The sequence below is a fragment of the Liolophura sinensis genome, chromosome 7 (assembly GCF_032854445.1).
Source record: "Liolophura sinensis isolate JHLJ2023 chromosome 7, CUHK_Ljap_v2, whole genome shotgun sequence".
Classification (NCBI taxonomy): domain Eukaryota; kingdom Metazoa; phylum Mollusca; class Polyplacophora; order Chitonida; family Chitonidae; genus Liolophura; species Liolophura sinensis.
Window position 1 is genome coordinate 43,920,006 of NC_088301.1, and position 23,956 is coordinate 43,943,961.

The 23,956-nt window shown below is 37.4% G+C and overlaps 1 protein-coding gene across 5 annotated transcripts in view; it reads left to right on the plus strand.

Moving 5' to 3' along the window:
• Positions 1-814: 814 nt before the first annotated feature.
• The window catches only part of LOC135471155 (6-phosphofructo-2-kinase/fructose-2,6-bisphosphatase-like), a 67,978-nt gene continuing 44,836 nt past the window's right edge, over positions 815-23,956 (plus strand). For 3 of the 5 annotated variants that reach the window (XR_010444415.1, XR_010444416.1, XM_064750247.1), the window contains exon 1: positions 15,768-16,460. Coding sequence is in view for 3 of the 5 variants with exons in the window: in XM_064750247.1 (XP_064606317.1) it covers positions 16,409-16,460 (52 nt within the window). In the remaining 2 variants the exon portion in view is untranslated. Of the gene's footprint in view, positions 890-15,767; positions 16,461-23,956 lie in introns of those variants that run through there. The other 2 variants (XM_064750248.1, XM_064750246.1) reach the window with 2 other exon arrangements.

Genomic DNA, 23,956 nt, shown 5'->3' on the forward strand with positions numbered 1-23,956 from the left:
TACGCTGCGCTAGCGCGCTAACCGACTGAGCCACGGAGGCCCCCCAACAGCACAATGAGTCCGTCTACATGGACTAAGGTGGGTAATGTAAGTAATCTTTGCGAGGTGATGAGAGCATTGGCTACTCTATGTTGTCAGAAGCGTAAAAATACCTAGAAAAAAAAATGAAGTAAGGTCTGTTGCAACCCCATCTTTCTTGTCAGTTTTCTAGATTATTCAGTCAAACTAACAATCTTCTAGTTGGCCCACCATTTGACATGATTATAGTAATCTACAGAGCGAAAATCCTGATGACTTTTCTTTGTTGTACACTTAACCAAGTCACTTTACTGACGATCACGCTGTGAAAATTAACCACTTTGAAGGAATCTCGACAGTGAATGATAAAACTCGTTTGATTTCAGCGACAACATCAACAACAGTTGAATAGAAAAGTCTGCAAAAAATTACAGCAGATAAGTAACACTAACGAAGTATATAGCAACCCAGGTCACTCCCAACCTGAAATTGTTCAATAAGTCTCCATTTACTGACCTACCCTTGCAGCAGTACTTTCCAGATCCCAACCTAGACCTGTGAGGTGACCAAAACGCCAAATTCATGCACCCGACTCCACACGCGCTTAAAACGTCATCTGTTTATGTGTACACTAGCAATGTGTTCTATAATACCTTAGTTCCATTAGACACCCATGATGAATACTGAATAGCGGATACTCACCATACTGTTCACGCTTAGCGGAAGTTTATTGTCATAGGAGTACAAGGTTGTTGACAGGCCATGAGTTGAGCACGTGGTCGATTTGGACTGTTAATGGTTATTGGCGTGTTGTGCATGCTCATGTAAATGTCGAACAACCTAAAATCAAGCGTTCCCTTGCCAAATCAAGGTAAATGATCTTATTTGTTTTGACTGAAATGAAACTCTAAGTGTTGTGAACATGTACACGTTCGATTTTCTTCTGATATCTGCGGAAAGGCGTCCGTTTGAGCATCGTGGAAAATTTTGGCCTTCGCCTTTCGCTCAGTGTGACATCTGATTAGGCTATGTCCATCAGCCTATGTTCACTGATGATTCAGTGAACGATAACTTCGCGCGGTAGCTGTTCATTGCTTCGCTGACCAAGGCAGGGACGAAACTCAGGCTCTGTCGGTTTTATACGTATGGATATATTGTTAAATCAGTACCGGTGCCCTTTAAGGCTTGTATATGTAGAATACCGGTAGTTAATATAACTAAACGCATCTTCAGCACTACAATGTGTACATAGGGCCTTGGTTCTCAAGGGCTGTGTTTACGAATGCTATCACAGCCCTGTGTTGTTCGAACATCTTACCTTGAACACCTCTGTACTTCTGTTGCTGGCTTTAATATACTACTGCTGGGCACCAAATAATTTGTCTCTTCGTAGTCATAGTCGTCTCAGCTGTCAATTCCAGGCACCGGTAGGTGTTCCCTTGTGTCATCACTAATAAATCCACACAAGCATGAAACTAGTGCGAATTCTAAACTCCAACCGCCATTTTTGAGTGCGTACTCCTCACAGTGAAGCGAATCATGTATACAGTTACCACTGCCACTGTTAGGCAAGTTAGACCTTTTGATATGCATACTGGCTCATTATTTAGGATCGATCTCACCAATAATGACATAGAGGGAACCCATAGTCAATGCTGATGAATGAAAACATTTCTCAAACAATAAAAGAATAGATTAAAGAAGATATACAAAATATACTAATTGCTAGTAATGTCAGTTGTTATCTCTGACAGGAGTATGCATTCAAACAGTGCGATTGGAATTAGAATTTATCTAATTTCCACTAGTTAAATGCTAGCGTGGATTTATTAGCGATGACACATGGGAACACCTGCCTGGGGTTGACAGCTAAGACGTCTGTGACTAGTTACAGACAAATCATTTGGTGCCCAGCAGTAGTATATTAAAGCCAGCAAGGGAAGTACAGAGGTGTTCAAGGTAAGTTTATGGAACAAGACAGGGCTTTGATAGAATACATAATCACAGCCCTACTAATAGTTGCAGAAGGCCGCAGAGACCTCTGTAATGGAAGTGTACTATAACCTGGTATAATTTTGGAATCGGTCCAAGTGGGCCTAGGCCCTGCATGGACGGTTTATCTTGTAGGACAACACACATGCTACAACTTGATCCTTGACACAGCATACCTGTAGGCCTTGTAATGGGTGTACATGTACACCCCCAACTTGATCAAATGTCATGTGTGTGTTCACTGCATGTTGTCTTGAATGTTATGCCAGGTGCAGTTTGTGACTGCTTCACAAAACAGGCCCCTAGGTATGGTGGAGAGTGAGTTGACATTATTAACATCTTGCACTGCTACATTAAATGACTTCTCAATTTTTCTACATTTATTTCTACTAAAATGAAACCTTTGCTAAAGCTAATGACAGTCACACTTGCCTTAAGCACTTGTAGTGGGGGAAAAAATAGGAAAATTTGCTGAGTGTCCAAATGGCCTCTAGTCTGAAACTGTGGAAGGGGCCAAGTCATAAGACTAGGACCCACATGTGGCCTGGCAGCAACCTGCGGATGGTTGTGGGTTCCCCCGGGCTCTGCCCGGTTTCCTCCCACCATAATGCTGGTCGCCGTCGTATAAGTGAAATCTTCTTGAGTACAGCATAAAACACCAGTCAAATAAATTAATAATTAGGGCCCACTTTTGTGTTTCAGACATAATATGTTGCATCTGCCTGATCCTTGTATAAATGAAGAGGCGGATATCAAACTCGTTGTATCTGTTTTTTTTTAAATAAGCCTGCTCTAATTTACCTCCCTTGTTTCATGACGGCGACTATGAAGTGTCAAATGATTAGTTTTTGAGGGGTGAAACTACGAGAAGTGGGACCTCGCCTGTTAAAGCATGTAGTGTGTAAATTATGTCATGACTGACTAATATTTTCTAGGTAACATAATGTGAGAAAAGACGATATCAGCCTTTGAGAGTCTTAGAAATGTTGAGAGCTTGATCTTAAATGAATTCAGTGTTTATTAGCTCAGGTAGAATATACTAAGGTAGAAGCTGTCAATTGTATTTCATTAAGGCGAGGATTTTTAAATTGCCTTGGCATTCCAAATAATTTTACTGAATAAAAATCTATCTTAAAGGTAGATCTTCAGCAAGCTAATGCCACTTTAACTCAGAAACATGCTGTTAGAAATTTTCTTGGAGGTCCCTCCAAACTACAGTTTTATACTCCTAAAAACGCACCTTTTAAATGGGAGAATGAACTCAAGGGAGGTAATTGGGTGTGGCCCTATTGATTTCTGGCATTCATCTAGCATGCATGTACCGGTACTTTCCTTCCAACTGTCCTGGCCTAGTTTTATTGCAGGCAATAATGAAGGCATAGTTACATTATATGTGATGACAGAGATATGCATACTTTAGGAGACATCATCTCCCTTTAGCATATACTGTGTGAAAATTTTGTCCTGAAGTTACTCATTTTGCCTGATTTTGGGAGTCCTATTGAGTTTAGAAAAGGTTTTGAGGTATGTTTGGATGGTGAAATGTTATCCCGCCGGAAAAAATATAAGTTCCAGCAATAGAATTTAGTGTTTTATGACTTTTTTGTGAATAATTACAGTCAATGAATTGTATTTCAGTAAGTTTTATTATCACTGTGTATCATTCTCTGAGTACATGCAGGCTCATGTATTCACACGCTGCAAAGAAGGTTTAAGGTGTAGAAAGATCACATAAAAGATGAAAGTTGGCTGACCTTGGTGAGTGCTAGATAAATATTTGTTTTGGTTTTGATGGCAGCAGCGCTTGTTTTTTCTTCACTTGTATAAGTGTCTGTTAACTCACGTATTTGTTGAGTACATAATGTGCTTGTCACAAGGTTTTTGCGCACTGATAATGGACATGTATGGTCGTAAGTCGTTAACAGTATATGTACTTGTTAGTCAACTTTGTGTAAGTAATTTCTGTGGTTCAGTCCCATGCTGTGAATGATAGATACAGTATGTAGTCAAATGACTTAAGACAGGCCCTGTAAATTATCTTCCATTCATTATTTTTCTCACATAATTGTTTATTAGAACTAGACATCATATAACCTTAAAAATTATTATAAACCTGAATTCTTGAAATCCTTTGCTGTTAAATCTCTTGATTGAAATGCAGAGAGCGGATAAAAAACTGAAGAGGAAAAACTAAGGTCAGCACCAAGGAGAATATATCACTGAAACTTCTAAAATACTAATAGCCCTATTTTTACATTCACTTGAACAGTTCTAATCTTGAAGTGAAGTATAGTAAATAACAAAGCATTTCTGGATTAAAACTGCAGCCTTTAATATATTTCTGTATATACATGCCATGTGTTAAAACACAACAGTCAGTGAATCATTTTAGATTGCAAAAAATGTCTCACGACAGGATTGTCAAAAAGATTTTCCTGTTCTTTTTTTTTTTAAATTTCTTTAAGCAGTTTATATTAGAATAGACATCCTTAAGTAGAACCAGTTGACTGTTAATAGGTGGGGTAAGGTAACAATCCCACACGTCCTTTTCAGGGAATGATGTTTCTCCATTCGTTGTCTGAATGCTGGGAGTTAAATGAGGACTTACAGAGTATATGTGTGTGCGTGAATGTCTGCATGTATACCCCTATATCACAGTTATGAATCATAGAGACTTCCTGATTGAAAGCAGAATTAATTTTTTTTATCTCCTTGTCAAAGCAATAAATAGTTAAAGGTGTGATAAACTTACCTTTTATCCAAGTGTCATTGTTGTTCATCCAAAGTAATTAGACTGAAGACTATTCAGGTAACTGGTATTTCATTTCTGATAAATCTATTGACATATGTACAAATATGGTGAAGGTTGTGTATACATACAAGTCCATGCCCTTTGGCAAGACGTATCCAGATGTGGGATTTTCCTTCATACATGTATTTGGCTGAGATATCTTGGTGTGGTTCATAGATTCACATGTATGATGATTTCATCAAATACCATACCTGTTCAAGGATGTATGTACGTGTGTGACTTGCAATCACATCAGCAGCTTACTAAGCCAATAGTCACAGTTGTTACATAGGAAAGTAATTATAGCAGCCATGTGAGACATATATAACAAGAAATAGAGGACATCTCATGATGGGCTAATCAGCTTGGTATATTTACCATATATTAGTTTGCAGTCATAAGCTGTTGTGTTTTTTTCCCATTCCGTGGTCTGTGAAGCATCATGTACTCTGTCCTTCATGTATGTTCTGCTGGTGAGTAACATAGTAACATAACATTTTATTTTTCAACTTTTACTGGTGTGGAAGTTGTGATAATTTACAGGCAACTTTGATTTCAGTTTCTCCTTTTCATTTTGAGTTACTAAAATCAAAATATTATATAGAAATTTGCCAGGATATACTAAAAATGAGTGAGATGACAAAAACATGAACCTGCGCAGTAGAGATTGCCATCTTTGCTAAAGTTTGAGAGATAGATTGTATATATTGTACATGCATTATAATTCAAATATCAGTTATATCAAATCAGACTCAAATGAAATGATGAGCATCACGCACACAAACATAATGTGAGGTCCGGCTCAAATCATTTAAATTTTGATAACAGTATTTAATGAGAATGTGTATTCACTATTAAGTTTAAGGATGCTAGCTACATGTACGTGTTGGCGTCTCTGTGGCCAAGGGGGTTAGCACACCAGCGCGTCGCAATGACCCAGGAGCCTCCCACCAGTGTGGTCACTGAGTTCATATCCAGTTCATGCTGGGTTCCTCTTTGGCCGTATGTGTGAAGGTCTGTCAGGAACCTGCGGATGGTCGTCGTTTTCCCATCGGCTCTGCTCGGTACCCCCGCCCCCCCCCCACTATAATGCTGGTCACCGTCGTATAAGCGAAATGTCTTTGAGTAGGCCGTAAAACACCAATCAAATAAATTTATAAATAAATAAATACATTTACATGTTAAACTCACATGAGACTGATGGGAGTAAGGTTGCAAATATGTAAATTCAACACATCTATTATGTACGTTTCATTGGTGATTCCTATGGTGTTGACAAGGTCTTCGTGTCAGTGGGACATACACATGGCACATGTGCCAAATACAGAAGGAATTTAGTCAAAAATACCTGGAGCAAACCAGTAACATAATCATTCAGAGTAATATAGAACACCAGTATGATAAAAAGATCACTGTTTAGACAACAGTAGTGAAATAAGGTTAGCTCTGTAGCACAGATTAGGGTTATCTTTGAGCTAAGGAAAGTAGGATCATATTATTACAAAAGATGGAGCATCCTGTATGATAGGGTATACAACTGAAGAGAGATCCAATGTCTGCAGTCTCTCTTGTGAATATGTAATGGCATGTACACATATCTACATGTACATGTGTTATAACCCTAACCTCTGAAGTAAAAATAGTAGAAGTCAGTTTGCCTGTTAATGCTTGTATTAATTGGTTTTTACAAAACTCCGATCACTGACGGTATATTTCAGAGATGCACATGTATGCGTGTGATAGAGGAACGTCATTGTGGGTGTGATAAATTGATGGTAACACAGGTGCACTCCTACATGATTGCATCTCAGTGTGATGTTTGATCTGGGATTTACCTGTGGAATGGGTAAGCTGCTTGATAGTACACACACACACATATATAGTGGATGTGTTAGCATTTATTTGTGATATTTATTTTAGGCTTTAAACATGTACAGATTGATGGATCAAAGATTTGAACAGGTTCTGGCTCAGTGGTTTTCTGCATGCCTTAATGGAGACCTCTCACTGGCTTCTTGCTGTTCTTGCTGGCTCGGCTGGATATTCATGTGATTATTGTCTTCAATTAAGGTATTGGGTAACAGGAAGAGATGTCACTGGACAAAAATTAAGGGTGATTTCGCTCATGTAAGCGAAATATTACTTTGTACAAGAACACTAAAAATAAATTTAAGATTTTTAAGTCAACCATAAATGGAGATACTTCACCTTCTTTTAAATTGTTTTAAGTTTATGTGATGAATTATGTAAAGCTTACTAGAGCATTTTATTTGCCCAAATACTCTACCTTTGCACAAAATACATAGCATTTTATGAAAACAACCAGTACAAAGAAATAAATGTAAATAATACATGTAGAAAAAATAATTTTGCCTGCTATTTGTGGAGTTAAATAGATATATTTTTGCCATAATTTAGTTTTCCTAGATTTCTTGATGTTTCTTCAGATACTGATATATAATTTACATGTGGATAGGTAGGGAACATTTGCTAAATTGTATGTTGATTTTAAGTTTATAGAGATGTTGTTGTGATCATCTATATGTACAAATACAGTAGTATATGAATATGAATGTAATCTGCAAATATACAATGTACTGGCTGCCATGATTATTTTTGTACTAGCTGGTTTAGCATGGAAATCTAAAACACAATAATATGAACACAAATGTTATGATCTTTTGTCACTATTTTTCACACATGCATTTATACTTTCGAACATCTTCTATAATCAAACTATTTTGGATGGATATTTTCCCTGGTTTTCACCTCTTCACTTATTAGTTGATAAGGAAACAGTTTCATCATGGCATACTGTAATATTAGAACAGAAGTTTGTGGAGTGGGGTAAGTCTAGTGCCATGACCTACATATACATGATCTACTTCATAATCTACTGGTTCTAAATAACCCTGTTACTATAGCAAGCTGTAGGAGTGTCTATTATTAGAATGACACTGTTAGTGTGCCACCCTTTGGTGATCATGTTTTCAAATACACTAAAATAAGTTTTACCAGTAAAAGATTTTTTTTCACCATTGTACATTCTTAAATCAATTTACTCAAGTAGGCTTTCTTGTGTGCCTCATGTGTTGTAGCTACAGGTACATATAGTACAGTATTTAGAACTGCGATTGACATATATAGGGCATATGTATTGGATAGACTGTGAGAATTCAGGTTGGCTTGGGTTAGGCTAGCACAGTTGTCTCCCCTATATTGCACTCTTTTTCGATGTACATTCATACATATACTACCTCTTACTGTACACAAAACAAATATTTGTAGGAACAGCGCCATGGACAAGGAACACTGGCCTGTTTGTAGATCTTTAGTTTTTTCATTGGAAGCTACAAAAGCTATGTAGACTAAGAGTGCACTTATGGAAAATTGCTCATGGCTTATCTCACTCAATACTATTAACCTTGGCTGTATCATATATGGTATGATTCAGAGGTTTATGGAAGTTGCCTTGAGAGGCCAGTGGTCAGTCTGTTGATTGAATAAAAAACTCAGTATCTGGTTATATTTATTTAATTGAGGTGGTTTTTTGAAAGAAATGTTCAAAGGTTGTACATAAACTTAACTGAACATCTCCAAAGTACCGTTTGCATTGCGAGTTAGCTTTAGCCCTTTTAAGCCAAGCAGAATACATTGACCAGTGAACCAGCCATGACCCGATTTGATTTGCCCTATTGTTTACTCTAATTTGCCCCAAGACCCAATCTAATTTGCCCTATGACCCAATGTGTCGTTTGCCCCATCACCTAATCTGTCATCTGCGTCATGACCTGATCTGATCTGCGCCATAACCCAATCTGTCATCTGCCCCATGACGCAATCTGTGCTCTGCCACATGACCTGATCTGTCCTCTGCCCCATGACCCAATCTGTCATTGCTCAATGACCTAATCTGTTATTTGCCGAATGACCTATATTGTCATTGCCCCATGACCTAAACTGTTAATTACCCCATGATCCAATCTGTTATTGGCCACATGACCTAATCTGTTATTTGCCCATTGACCCAAATTGTCATTGCCCCAAATTGTCATTGCCTCATGACCTAAAGTGTTAATTACCCCATGACTCAATCTGTTATTGGCAGCATGACCTAACCTGTTGTTTGCCCCATGCCCCAATTTGTCATTGCCCCATGACCAGATCTGTTTAATACAGGAGTAAAGAGCCTAAGCAGTTGGTTCATCGGTGCCTTGGGTCAGGCGGTGTATCAGATATATCTTAAATGACGTGACGGTTACCTGTACGAATATCTTGTTACATTCAGCTGTATTACCTTCAGGTTTCTCAGGTGTGTCCAATCTTCATAGTGAGTTCTGCATGAAAGCTAACCCTACCCAGTTTTTAATAAATAAAGAAATAAATGTTGCACAGTACATAAGAATCACATTAACATGTAGGTCATGTAAATCTTGCTTAATTAGTAGATATGAACTTTGATATGTTTGCAAATGCAGTTGACCTACAAGAGGTCATATACAGGTTAAGCTTAAAACCTGATTCTGTATTGTGAGTGAGGTCTGCCAAGTTAATCAGATACCCTTGTACATGTAGGTCCTTGTGAGTGTACAGTTTCAGTGCATCAGGGAGGTAGAAATGTTTACTGGTAGGTATATTGATATATCTTTATGTACATATACCTTTGCAAAAGTGCATGTGTATGCGTGTAATTGCACGTAAAAAACGTAAAAATTGTGTTGAAAGATGGTTCAAGCAAATGAGTCGTGTGTTGTAAAACGTAAACAGTTTAACTGAAATACTACTAAAATTTCATGTAATAAAGGAAAGAAGAAAAAAGTTCATAGCTATGGATGGGCTTGATACAAGCCGAATTGAGTTTTCCTCAATCGTTAAGGTTTTTTGCCAAGTAAAACCTAACAATTCCTGTAGTGAGGTAAATGAGTTAGTAAAATAACACTCCTATGTGACCTGAACTGAAAAAATTGTAAGGAGAACAAAATAGCTGTCTGCTAAAGTACAGTTTCCCAGATCATAAGTCATTTGTTGGACGACGTCAAACATGTTGTGTGTTACAGTTCCATTTATGAAGTACATGTTTAGGGTCTACTCACTTTCACATCGCGCTGTTGACACTGCAGGAGAATGTTCAGAATGACTAAAATCACTTAATCTCGCCCAATTCAGACTTCTGCCAGTATCACATTCTTCAATGTTTTCTTAAGAAAACTATACTAGAGATCAAATTTTCTGTATTTACCAGGAATAACTCAATAATTGCCTTTCACTAAATATCAGACAAACACATGTGAATGATTCTAAAGTTGAAAATGTTACATTGCTACCCGCTTCATGAATTTTGGGAACATTATTATCAATCTTGAATGGTGACACTTGCTCAGTCCAGGTTGAGTTTTGTGATAACGTAAAAATCAAATGGACTTGCCCTGAACTATTTTTGCCAAAAATATCAGGCAGTGCTTGCCTTTCTGCCCCAACAATACATGATAAGGTGCAGGTTTAATCCCAGCTTGGACAGAGAATTTGTGGTTCTCCTCGTATTATTGTTTATTGGGGCCTTCCCTGACAATAAGTGGTTGATGGCACTAGCAAGACTGGTTCATAGTCTAACATACATTTAAGACCTGTTGTCCTTCATTAATATGGCATGCTTGTCTGTATGTTACAAGTAGGAAGGTTCATCAGTAACTTGCCAGAGGTCAGTGGTTTAGACCAGGATCTCACTCCACTCATAAAACCATTCCCTACTGTTAGTGTTTAGCAATTATAAAATAAGTGAATAAATTCAATGGGAGATAATTCCTAATTCCATGTACATGTCTTGCATTGTGTTTGTCTCCCCTGCATATATTTAAACATATACGTCCAGTGGTGTAGATATACATTATAAAATTATATTTTATAAATATAAATTTTCTTTTGTGTTATGGCAACTGATTTTTCCTCACCTCAACAAATTTATGATAATTTTAGTAAATATTCATTAGAGGCAAATACTTAAGAAATACATGTAATTTCAGGTTTGTGACAAGCATTAGGCCTTTGCATATAATTATATAATTATTTCTTTGTCATCGATCAAAGTGATTTCTAAACATTGGCTTCTCTGAATGGGTCATTAGGTTTTGACAATTGGCACACAGCCCAGTCCTTTATGTGTTGCATGAACATGGGATTGGGATACCTACACATATTTTTACCTACAACTTCACACCTCTTTATGTGTAATATTAACTTTTGTGTATCTCTATCCAAAACATGTGACTAATTGTCAGTAAGTGTAATTGTAGGCAGGTATTGTGTGTAGATTTAAGTTAAATTCTGGGGATTCCATGCATGGTCCGTTTTCACTTCAATCTTCTCCACGTATTGTACGTGAACCTGTAAATCAGCTGATAATAACCCTATGCGTGAGAAGATAGGCTGATAGGTTCAGCTGATTTGTACGTTCAACCATTGTACCACATTCATATACTTGTGTATTCTACACATTGGGAGGACCTCAAAGCAGTCAAATATTTGCATTTTGTTCATTTGGGACAGAAGTACACATACAGTTGATTTTGTCTTGTATTAGACTTTCTTCAAAAATGGTTTGTCGTATGACATTGAAACAGGGTATTTGGCGCCACCAGCATATCAGGCTAAAGGTTTGTATTTTTTTTTATGCAAAATTATGGCTGTCATTAATATTTTTCAAAACGGTTGGTTCTTCTGAATTGAAACGAGGTACATGGCATGAAGTTTGCATTATGGATCCTTTTGTCCAGTTTCAACAGGTATGAAAATTTTGTCCTGCTGAACAGTTATGGACCTAAGCATTGCTACTAGTATTGTTCTGATGGCTCTAACAAGTAGGGAACATTTATTTTAAAAGCCATAGTTCCAGAATGCCTGCTATGCCAACTGACAAGATGAAATTACAATTTTGTGCATCCATATATTAGCATTGGTGTACAAAGTGCATGTACACCTATTGGCCTAGAAATTCTTCTGATTGCATTTGTAGATATAAAGTTGATAAGATTGTTGCATATATGTTTATGTTCATGTAGCAACTGTTTAAAACATAGTTACACAGTTAAGCTAGCCATATGACTGAAAACTCATTAAGTACAATGTTAAACCACATTCATTCGTTCATATACCACTGCTATTGGCGCAGGAAAGAGTTATGTCCCTTGGTGCAGTATGCTACATGCATCTGTTGATGCATTGATGACTGTTGTGGCACTGAAGTTAATTTTCTATTTATATGACTTAATGTTCAGTGCTGTAGACGAGGGCCTAAATTTAATTTGCTGCAGGCTTGTGCATGTGGTGACAGAGTGAGACAAATTTAACACCTTTAGGTATTATGAATAAATGTGACAAAAGCTATTAAGAGCTATTAATTTGCTGCAGTGAAAATACCCTTGAGTCAGGTATTTCTGTCCCTTGATTCTGGAGATATGACCAATGAGTCTGCATCTTCAAATCTATGTCTTGCTTGTTTTCCTGTGAGTTTGAAAATTGCGTAAGGAGGTACATGTCAGACCAAGGACGGTGGTTCCCTCTGTCCGTAAATGTGTCCTACTATCATGTGTAGGTGAAATAATAATAGTACACTGCATGATAAAATATCAGCCAAGTAAATAAAAAAAGTTGAAGAGGCCTCTAGTCTTTCTATTAATTAAAACTCTTCTATACCCTAATTCCTCAGCCTATTTGCATATGAAAGATAACTGTCAGTACAATATATGAACAATTTTAATTTGATTTTGCAGATAAAACTACATAGGTGGGATGAACCAGTTTCATGGCTTCACAAAAAGTACAATTTATCAGCTAACATAAAATAATGCTCTTAGAATATGCTTGAATAAACACCTTGCAAACATGCTAAAAGGTTGAAAAATTGCAGTAGTAAAAATAAAGGGGGATAATCCTGTAGGATGATGAAATCTGTGCCTAAATCCATGTAGCCTTTATGCTCATTCTGTAATGTACATGTATATATATAGTTGAAAATGCCAACAACAAAAAAATGATTACCATTAGGCCTCCAGTATTCGTGTATTATGATTATTGTGATTTTGAATTCTATCTGTAAAGTTCTACATATTGATTATGTGTTGGTTAATCTAGATTTATACACAACTGAAGAGAACAGGCTACTGATATTATGTGTATATATAATGTCATGTCTCTTTGGAGTCTGCAAATAATAAGTATTATTACATAGATTTTAGGCTGGTGTGGTAAAGTGCATAGTGAATGTACATGTATATATATATGTATTTATATGTATAGTTTTGGCCAATTTTGAAACCTATGTTGTACAGAACAGTTTAATTGTGTGTTGCAGATAACAATATATTAACTAGACTAGCTCATTTCACATGGTGTACCATACAAATTAGAACAAATGTTGATTTTAGCTTAAATGATCATGGCCTAAACATTGTAATGAGGACCACCCTTTAGTACACGCTTTCCGACATAGAAATAAATATTATGTCGAAACAGTTAGAAATATGGCACATTCATCTCATGTTTAGAATTAAGACAGACTACGTGTATGTAATTTAGGTTTTAGAAGGCAGAAAAGCATGGCCCTCTAATCTTTTTTGAGAGATGACCATGCTAAAAATGAAAGGTGCATGTACAACTTTTAAACCTGTCTACGAGCCCCAAGTTCAGAACCACAAGATGTTTTATATTTTCATGAAAAAACATTTTTTTGAGGGATGCAAACAAACTTTGTAACGGAGTATCTCCAGAACAACAACAAATGGGCATCTGACTATTGCATCATCCACTGATAGTTCTAGCTGCACTTAGTTGTAGGGCTTTTGACTTTGGTGACACCCACTCAAATCTTTTTACATGTATTTTTGTCAGTTCTGGAAGTCATACCCTCACGAACTGCTGAACTTTGTTGTACATGTGAGCATCAGCATTTTCTGGCCTGATATTGCATCAGTTTGGTCTGGGACTGTGATATACTATTATGTATATAATAGTCCCAAGTTTGGTGTTATTGTACAGTGTTAATATCAGTTGCTGGTACGTCAGCACTGGATTCAGCCATACTTGCAGTGTCATGCATGACATACTTCTGTACACAAAAATGCATCTGTATTATCCAAACTTTTACAAGTACATGTACACCTCTAATTTGCATAAATATCTGTAGAAGCTATTGTACTTTGTGTATGTGGCCAAACTATTTCTGACATATACACATATATATGTACCAGGACAGGTAATAGTGATATTCTATTAGGGAACAATATAATAGCCACATGTACCTGTAGGATTTGTGCGTGACAAGGTGAGGAGAGTTAAGTGGTGAGTGGTTGATGCTTGACATACTGTACAGTCTGTAATGTATTTGACATAAAATTTTACCCATGACTTAAATACTCATTTTTTTTAACTCTGAAATAGACATTGATCTTAAAAAGGTGTTTTGAGGTTTGTTTGGAAGGACAATATATGTTAAACATCAAAACTTAATATTTTATGGGCTTTATTTGCCTTTGCATGTATCTGATATATTCCAACACTTTGCTGATAAAAAGAAAGTTGTAACTTTAACTATCCTATTGAGAGACACTGAAACTAATGGAAGACAAAAAAGAGTGATGCAAGTTTTAAATTTATTCCTTTATATTAGGATTTACATCAGGACCCAAGGCTACATGTATGTATAATTTAAACAGACAAAATGAGATTAAAAGATGAAAGGCATGCACTTATCTTGGCAGATGTCAGTGGTTTATCATTCATTACATATGCAGTGTAAAAGTTCATTTCCAATTTTGTATCTGTTAATTCAGATTTTACTGCTGTCAGTTTTATTCAGCTCCCAAATTAGAGCAAAATGTGTGAAAAATTTGTATTAGATTGTAAATGTGAAGTCAGTCAGCAGCATACACGCAAGAAGTAACCATTTAGTTTAAAGATAATTATTATACAAGTCATGTGTTTAGGGAAGAAGACATCCTGTGTGTCTGAATGAAGGGAAAGTTTTTTTCCATAGGTCAGAATGACGTGACAGTATGAATTGGCCTTTCTATGGTGAGTAGCATATAGCGCCCTGATGGTGTCTCCAAAAACGAGGCGCTAGATGATAGTTAAATGGTAGTGGTGTATGTAATTAAAATGCATACATTGTACATGTACCTGTCATGCAAGCTCTTACAAGTAGGCACACATTTGTAAACAATTGTATTAGGGTACAGAACTTGTATATATATATATATATATAATAGGTCGTTTACATGTTAGACCTGTACATCTTATACATTTTCAAATGTTTAATGCACAAAAAAATACTAATTTAATGTTGAGACTTCATTTGTCTTAGGAAAATAACATGTATGGAAACTGTAATGATTTTTTTGTATATCTGTTGTCAGGTTTGTTTTCAGTGGTTTGGGGATGGCCAATTTGTAGGATTATCAGTATGAAATTTTTGAAATTGTTAAGATTATACACTGTATTTGCACTCCATGCAGGCCTGTTGCTGAAATTCACCCTCTTGACCCTCGTTGTTTTGGTTATGCTCTAGCAATGACTTCATGGATCTACCAGTATTATTTGCATATCTAAATATAGAATGGACCATTCTCAAGAATATTGGGAGGGTAGTAAAGGTTTATGTATACTCTTAAGTGTTACACTGCAACTTGAGTTTGAAGTTTGTTATTGTTGTTTTGGCCAGTATTTGTGATCTCCTAATAACTGACAATGCTTAATACAGTTTGATACTGTAGTTCGAATGTAAAGCTAAGCTAACAGGCTGGCTAAGGGAAGGAAATCAATAGACCAGGAATTGATCTGCCTGACCTGTTCTGCCTGCGCACCATAATGGCCATGGGCAGCTCTGAATGAGCCTGCAAAAGTATGTCACTGCAGAGATGTGTTTGTGTACATTTAGAGGGTCAAAGTCCACTGGCAATTTTTGCCTGACTGTTGGCTGGAGTATAAAAAAGGACATTTTGCAGGGGGATTGTATTCTGTACAGATCCTGTTTTGAGGTTTCATAATAGCATCCTTGGGATTAGTGTTCTTGGAACGGAACTGACACTGTTTTTTCTTTGATATATATATTTTTTTCAAGCTCACTATTCCCAGTACCCCAGCGTGCTGTTCTGTATAAAACCAGGTGAACAGCTGACTGGAGGGAGTAGTGAATCTAGGAGCCGGCCGGCAAGCACACCTGATATTCTGAGGCCACCCTAATGCTACTGGAGACAGCTGCTGAGGAACTTTAAAAGTCTTGTCTTGACACATCTAAGGGTGGTTGAACGGGTGTACAGGACAGGATTGGTCACTCAAGCATCAAAGATATATATCTGCATGTTCAGTTGCCACACATGCAGCAGTAATTAGCTGACCTACCACCAACAGGATCTCCTGAGCACTGCATGCTCCTGATTTGGGGTTTGACCCAGGGATCATACTTACTTTTCAGGGCTGCTGTGACTTTCAGTTTTAGCACCTGAAACGCTGATCAATATCTGCATCTAGGTTAGCTGAAATTGTGAGGTAATTTTTGGTATTGAGAGTTCTCTGTGCCTGGTGTCCTACAAACAACTTGTAAACAAGGCTGCAGACATGGGTGTAGATAAGGACTTGTCCAACAACAACTCTAGCCGTTGGGGAACAGGTAAGATGAGGTACATGTACAGTAGGTTCAGTTTAAAATCTGCATATACGTTTGTACATGTACCTACTTTTGCACTAAGTATATCTTCAACATTTTTTTATTTGATAAGGACTGAAATTGGAGTTTCACATGGTACTATAGGGCATAAATTTATGACCGATAATGATAAACTCACTTCACATAAGTGATCTTGTACATGTGTTATAGACATGTCATGAAGATATGTACTTGTACATAATCGTTTATAAGTTAGGACACTTAGAGTGTTGCATTAATCACCGCCAGGGGCTTCCATGGCCAAGGTGTTTAGTGTGCTAGCGCAGTGCAGTGATTCAGGAGCCTCTCGCCAATGTCATTCCTGTGAGTTCAAGTCCAGCTTTTCTTTCTTACCATGTGTGGGAAGGTCTGTCACCAACCTGTGGATGAGTATGAGGTAAACACCAGTTAAATAAATCAATAAATCAGTCCTGGGTTGGCTGCATTCTCTGAGATGCATGTACATTTACCTTGGCTTTACTGTCCAGTGGCCTGGCTGTAGTCTTATATAAAGTTTATACCTATTTTGGCTCTATGGGATTTGTAATTGATGGAGATACATTGCATAGTTTGGATTCAAACCAGACAATTAGGAGCATTTGGCCCTTAAAATGACGTTATATCAAACGCTGGAATATTTGCACCATCTTATAGCAGCATGCCATTTGTTTATTTCTGATATTTGAAATTTTGTGAAGAGTATGGAGACTAATAGAGAAGAGTGACATTTAGTAGGTTGCCATCACTTTGTTGTAGTATAGAAGGATGTCACATGGTAGAGGATACAATGTCAGCTGACTGAAGAGTCTGCTTGTTATACATTTGACTGTGAGAGAAATAGGTTTACGTGATAAAAAAAAAAAAATTTATGAACAGCTAAAATTGACTTGTCTCAGACTGATGATTGAGATGAAAAACAAGAAATACATGTACCCAAGAATGAAATGAGTGAATTTTGGAGTGTATTGTGCAGCCCTCCCTGCAATAAGACATGTACCAGTACATCAGTATCCGTCCTACCCTAAATAACCTAAAATTTCGCCCACAAAAGTGCATTATTAGAGGCAAATAGATGTCACAAAATGTTATTTTTGGTGCTGAAACTTACAGTTTTCCAGTGGAATATCATCCCACGTTCCAAGCCAACCTCAAAACACCTTTCTAAAATCAAAACAACTCTCAGAATCAGGGAAAATGGGCCAGGTAGTCATGGTGAAATTTATGTATCAGCTGATTTAATATAGTGAAATTATAGCAACATTTAAAGGGATGTTTTGAGAGTGATTAAGTAGCTTGCTGTTTTAATAGGGCTGTTTGAGGTGCAGATTCTAAACTTTGCCAGGATGTGGCTGAAATATTACCGATATCCCCTAATTTAACTGATAATTATTCATTTTAACTTAGCCTTAGACAGGAAATTCGTAGGTTCCTGTGTGCTGCTCTGACTTTTTATGAAGCATTGGTGACAATATGCAGTTTGTAATATGTGGCCACTAGAGTAGTCCAACATTTTCTGAGGACTAATATGCAAACCAGTGTGGTGTGGATACATGGAGGATATTGCACAGTGAAGGTTATCATTTCCACCTTCGACTCGAGAAATATTTATGATATTCAATCTTCATTGTGCAATTTTCTATTTATTATTTATATTTTGACAAAATTGTGATTTTGTGAATTTGAACAAGTTTAAGCAATATTGTTAGCTGTAGGCCTTTATGGATTACGCACATGATGTCTTGTATGACGTCGTGTCTTGTTGTGTGACGTAGGAATGTTAATGTCATAATACAAGTTCAGTCAAACCATTCTGCTAAGCTCGGATTAGAAAGTCTTGAAGCAAGAATGTTTCTTTTTGACATCATGATATCGGAGTGTGTAGTAACTAACTCTAGTTATCTCTAGTGATATCCATCTCTCGCCAGAGAGATATCAGTTTTATCCGTGAAGGAAATCCTGACATCTCACCTTTATATGAATAATAAATGTATATATCAAGGTTATTGATAAATTCTTGAGTATGACTGGCAATAAACAAAATAAAAATATATATGTATAAATGAAATACATGCAACTTGAACCTTGGTCCTTGTAGGCATTTTGAACTTTAAACAAGTGTTGTATTTCCCTGTAACACTGTTCGTCAGAGTTACCATGTACATGTGTGTGGAACTGTTACAAATTCTTTGTGCGCAGGTTAAAGCCTGGGGTTACAGAGGCTAAGATAATGTTGATTCAGTGGAAGATGAGATCTACATCTATACATCTGTTATGGAATTGGGGGCTGGGAGGGATGTTATATTAAGGTATTGCCAGTTTCATGGTAGAAAAGGAAAAAGCACATACAAATGTGCGTAATTGAATTATCTTTTTGAACTGCACTAAGCAGCAGATTGTAAATCATGATCATGTAGTTTGTGTGGAATCCTTTAAAGGAGAAGAAAACTTGAAAACGTGACACTATAGGCTGAAAAGAGCACATTTTTTTATATCTGGCGGCGCCTGTTGCATAATTTTTCGATTTTTCCTTGCCAAACATGTAAAGCCTGAAAGCTGGCGTAAATCGCTGAATCCATCACGTCCTCCATCTTTAACACCCTGTAATTTATGCTGGAGGTGTGTTGCCTCTCAGCCATTGAGAGTCATTAAAAATGCCGGCTTGTTCGTGTAAACTTGAAACCTACGTCCAACATTCCGGTTTCCCGATAGTCAAACGGAAAATGAACTGTACCGTTTGCTACCTTCTGGGAAGAAGAGTTTTACCGGAAATGTACGAACTGCATTTAGGTGGTTTGGGACGGCAATTCTCCTCCTAACACAGAAGAATTCAGGACTAGTTCTTATGCAAACTTGAGTTGGCCACAGCGGATTTTTGCGCTGACTTAATTTATAATTTTTCAACTTGAGGTACATATTAAAATTTTTTCTTTATGGCATGCACCTGCGAGGAAATGCATACCCTTTTCAATGGTATTTGTCTGATATTTAATTGTTCTCCTCCTTTAAACTTAGACCAAAGTGCTTGTTGTGAAGGCAACATTACAGTATCTTAAAAAAAAAACAGGTTGTAAACTTCATGTATGAATATATTATTACAGTGAAAATCATTTTCAGGATGCCGCATAATCTGAACTTCATGCCAAAGCTTAAAATTTTGTTTTGATTACAACTGATTTTTACTGAATTGAACGTAGACTTACAAGAAGGATTGCTTCCACTCATCAAGGATTAATTGTTAAAGGGGACAATAAAAAACTTGTACACATGTTCATGTGCAGTGTATGTGAAATGGTCATTGGTCATTTTAGGCCATTTTTCTTGGTTGACCAATTCAAGCTTTTATATTATTGCTTTGCCATGTGGTTGTAGCCTTTGTTGAAATGGCCTCCAAGGTACCATTCAATGATCACTGAATGGTGCAGCGTCCAGTATAAAACTGATCAAAACCGGTGCTCCACAGCCACAACCGGTGTTTGTTCAGCTTACTTTAACTGTGCGTGTATGAATGATGTTGTCAATGAACAGCCTTGTTAAGTCAACCAGATAACCAGTATACAATCCATGTTGTTAAACACATATGCTTTCGGTCACACTGTTCTGTCAGTCTTGTGAGGAGGTAATCGTTTAAATCTCAAACCATTTTGGTTGATATTCTCAAAATTACACAGTCCACTTTGTATTTGTGTATTGATAGTTTTATTTTAACTTTATAGTTATGTAGACTTTGAAGCCTTAGGCTAAGACAGTAGACATTTCCTGATATGGGAAATAATGCATTCACATGTGGACATTAACAAGATATATTTTTTGGCTTATGAATGAACTTTACAACAAGGTGGTGTAAATATATTAAAACTGGAATTATGGAAACACTTTTTTTTTACTGCAATTGCCGGGATGTTATATGTGATAACAATGACAGTTTATGAAGTGCCCTTTTAAAGATATATGGTTGTATTTTCTTAACATATTGCAAGGGATTTCTTATGTATGGTGGTTCTTTGCTGTGACTAGGTGGGATGTGACCTCGGCTGTCTGTCAGTATGATGTGACTGAGTGGGATGTGATCTCTGGTGGCGTCGTTTCTATGCTATGACTGAGTGGGATGTCAATTTTTGGTGTCTGTCAGTATGCTGTGACTGGGTGGGATGTGACATCTGGTGTCTGTCACTCTGCTATGACTGGGTGGGATGTGACATCTGGTGTCTGTGACTATGCTGTTACTGGGTGGAATGTCACCTTTAGAATCTCAGTATGATGTAACCTGGTGGGATGTTACCTCTGCTGTCTATGTCAGTATGTTGTGACTGGGCTGGATGTGACATCTGGTGTCTGTCACTATGCTGTTACTGGGTGGGATGTCACCTTTAGTGTCTCAGTATGGTGTAACCTGGTGGGATGTTACCTCTGCTGTCTATGTCAGTATGTTGTGACTGGGTGGGATGTGACATCTGGTGTCTGTCACTATGCTGTTACTGGGTGGGATGTCACCTTTAGAGTCTCAGTATGATGTAACCTGGAGGGATGTTACCTCTGCTGTCTATGTCAGTATGTTGTGACTGGGTGGGATGTGACATCTGGTGTCTGTCACTATGCTGTGACAGGATGGGATGTGACATCTGGTCTGTCACTACACTGTTACTGGGTGGGGTGTGACCTTTGGAGTCCCAGTATGATATAACCAGGTGGGATGTTACCTCTGCTGTCTATGTTAGTATGTTGTGACTGGGTGGGATGTGACATCTGGTGTCTGTCACTATGCTGTGGCAGGGTGGATGTGACATCTGGGGTCTGTCACTATGCTGTGGCAGGATGGGATGTGACATCTGGGGTCTGTCACTAAGCTATGACAGGGTGGGATGTGATGTGGTATTAGTCTAGGTTTATTTTGCATTTATTCTATTAAGGATATGTTTCAGTGCAGATATACAATATGAAAAAGCTGTGTATTTTATGCTCGTGTTTATGCAGAAATTATGTGTATATTTTATGTATGCAAACATTTGTGTTGTACTCATATTTATATACGCGCATATGAAGATGTGTGCGCATATTGTACTCCTGTGTATGCAAAAAATTTTGATTCTTGTATTTGTGTGTTTACCAAATTTTTGTGTTTGTTTCACCTGTGGGATGTAAAACTTTTTGTATTTTGTACGGAGGTGTATGCAATAATTTGTGAATGATTTACTCATGTATATGTAAACATTTTTGTTTCATGCCTGTATAGAATTACCTTTATATATGAACGCTGTGTATATTTTCAGGATTTTTATGTTGTTACCTTTAAAATTGTGTTAACATAATTTATGTTGCTCTTGTGATTTGAAAGGAACGCAATATATTGCAGAAGTTTGCTGAATATATCCACAACTAGAAACATCTCCTGTATCTAGGAGCATCTAAGACAAGTGTTGACCTGAGTACTCTTGTGATTGTTGAATTGCATTAACTGTATGTATCATAGACATTATGATTTTAATGTCATTCAGATACCTATAAAGTTTCATGCAAACAAAAGCATGTTGTCAGTTTTGACTTCCATAAAATTCTGCCAAATGTAGGGAAAGATACAAGCTTGCAGTTTAAGACATGATGAGAAACTCGATTCTGTCGTGGCTGCTTCTGTTAAGGCTACACAATCATATGTAGGAAGATGAACCTGAAGAAGGAGGAACACCTGCATTACGTTATCAGCAATTCCGAAGAAAGGTGGTCGCATCGTTCAAGGAAGCTCGTCAGCTGAGGAGCGTTCAATCCAGGTGAACATGTTGTAAGCAAATAACCTTCAGAATCAGCTGATGAACAGAAATAGATCTGGCACTTCTGAACTGTATCTAAATCTGTAGGCTGTACCCTGCTCAGGGTCTAACTATAGTTTTACCTCCATACTCATTGTACAAAAGCATTCAGACTTATTTCCACAAAGCACAACTGAAAACTGCAATAACCTATGACCAGAAAATGATGTAGTCTTGTATGGTATTCAGTGGAAATGTACTATCCAACAAATACCCTTTTAACAATTACTGAAATGAAATAATTTTGCTTGCAGGTCAACATGTCATATATATCTTGTCATACCTGTACATTGTATCTAAAGAAATCGACCATCATCTTACATAAACATGTACTGAACATTAGCGAAGGTCAGGAGCATAGTAGTTAATGGTATATGTACTTGTCAGAGCTGTGGCTAGAGCAGCCTAGTAGTGCTATAGTTGCCAGATTAACAGCTAGCCCACTGGGCATGTTCATGTTCTTCTAAAAAGTCACGGCTGAGATGCTGAGATAAATATATGAATGTACATGTACGTGTATGTAAGCATAGGAACAGGTGTGGCAATTGGCCAGACTCTGGCCAGCATGTAATTAATAAATATACAAAATTTTTACTACCAATCTGCCAAGAACCATATTTGTAAGTACAATGTATGTTTAACTGCAATCATGCTACACACCTAATGTTTTCTCTTTTCTTATCCATTTCTGTACTTAACCTTACATGTGTCTGTGAATTTGAATAAATGTGCCAATGCAGTAATAAGTATACATGTATTTGTCTATTTACATTCAAATTGCTCTCTTATTTTATGAAATATTTTTCACTTGGAATTTTTTGACCTGACAAAGTACTTTAATATCTTTGCATATTCCATCAATTTTCTATGAAGCAGTCTTTTAATTTTGCTGTAAATATCAGCCAAGGCCATTTTCGTGATAGATCTACAGTTCGCCTCATACAACCAATGTTTCTACCTACCTACCTACCTACTAGCTACATGTGTGTATCATATGGGATATAGATAGGTTAGAGCAAGATCCAGCTGGCCATGCAACAACCCCCCCCCCCTCCACAACCCACACCCCCATTGATGATGTGAAGATTTAGGATGTGGGAGTGGATTTGAGGTTAGGGAAAGGTGAGGAGCCAGTGGTAAAAGCCTGTTCAATTGAGATCAGATATTCCAATGGGAAGATGGAAGGGAGCTTACATGTACATTCTCGCTTGAGGTCAGATATGCCAGCCAGTGGGAAGATGGTAGGGAACTATCATGTAAAAGCCAGTCCAATTGAGGTCAGATATGCCAGTCTGCGGGAAGATGGTAGGGAACTATCATGTGAAATCCAGTCCAATTGAGGTCAGATATGCCAGTCAGCGGGAAGATGGTAGGGAACTATCATGTGAAAGCCAGTCCAATTGAGGTCAGATATGCCAGTCAGCGGGAAGATGGTAGGGAACTATCATGTAAAAGCCAGTCCAGTTGAGGTCAGATATGCCTGTCAGCGGAAAGATGGTAGGGGACTGTCATGTGAAAGCCAGTCCAATTGAGGTCCAATAAGTCAGTCAGCGGGAAGATGGTAGGGAACTATCATGTGAAAGCCAGTCCAATTGAGGTCAGATATGCATATAGGATGGTTGCCATCACTACATACATTTATGTGAACCAGCATGTCAA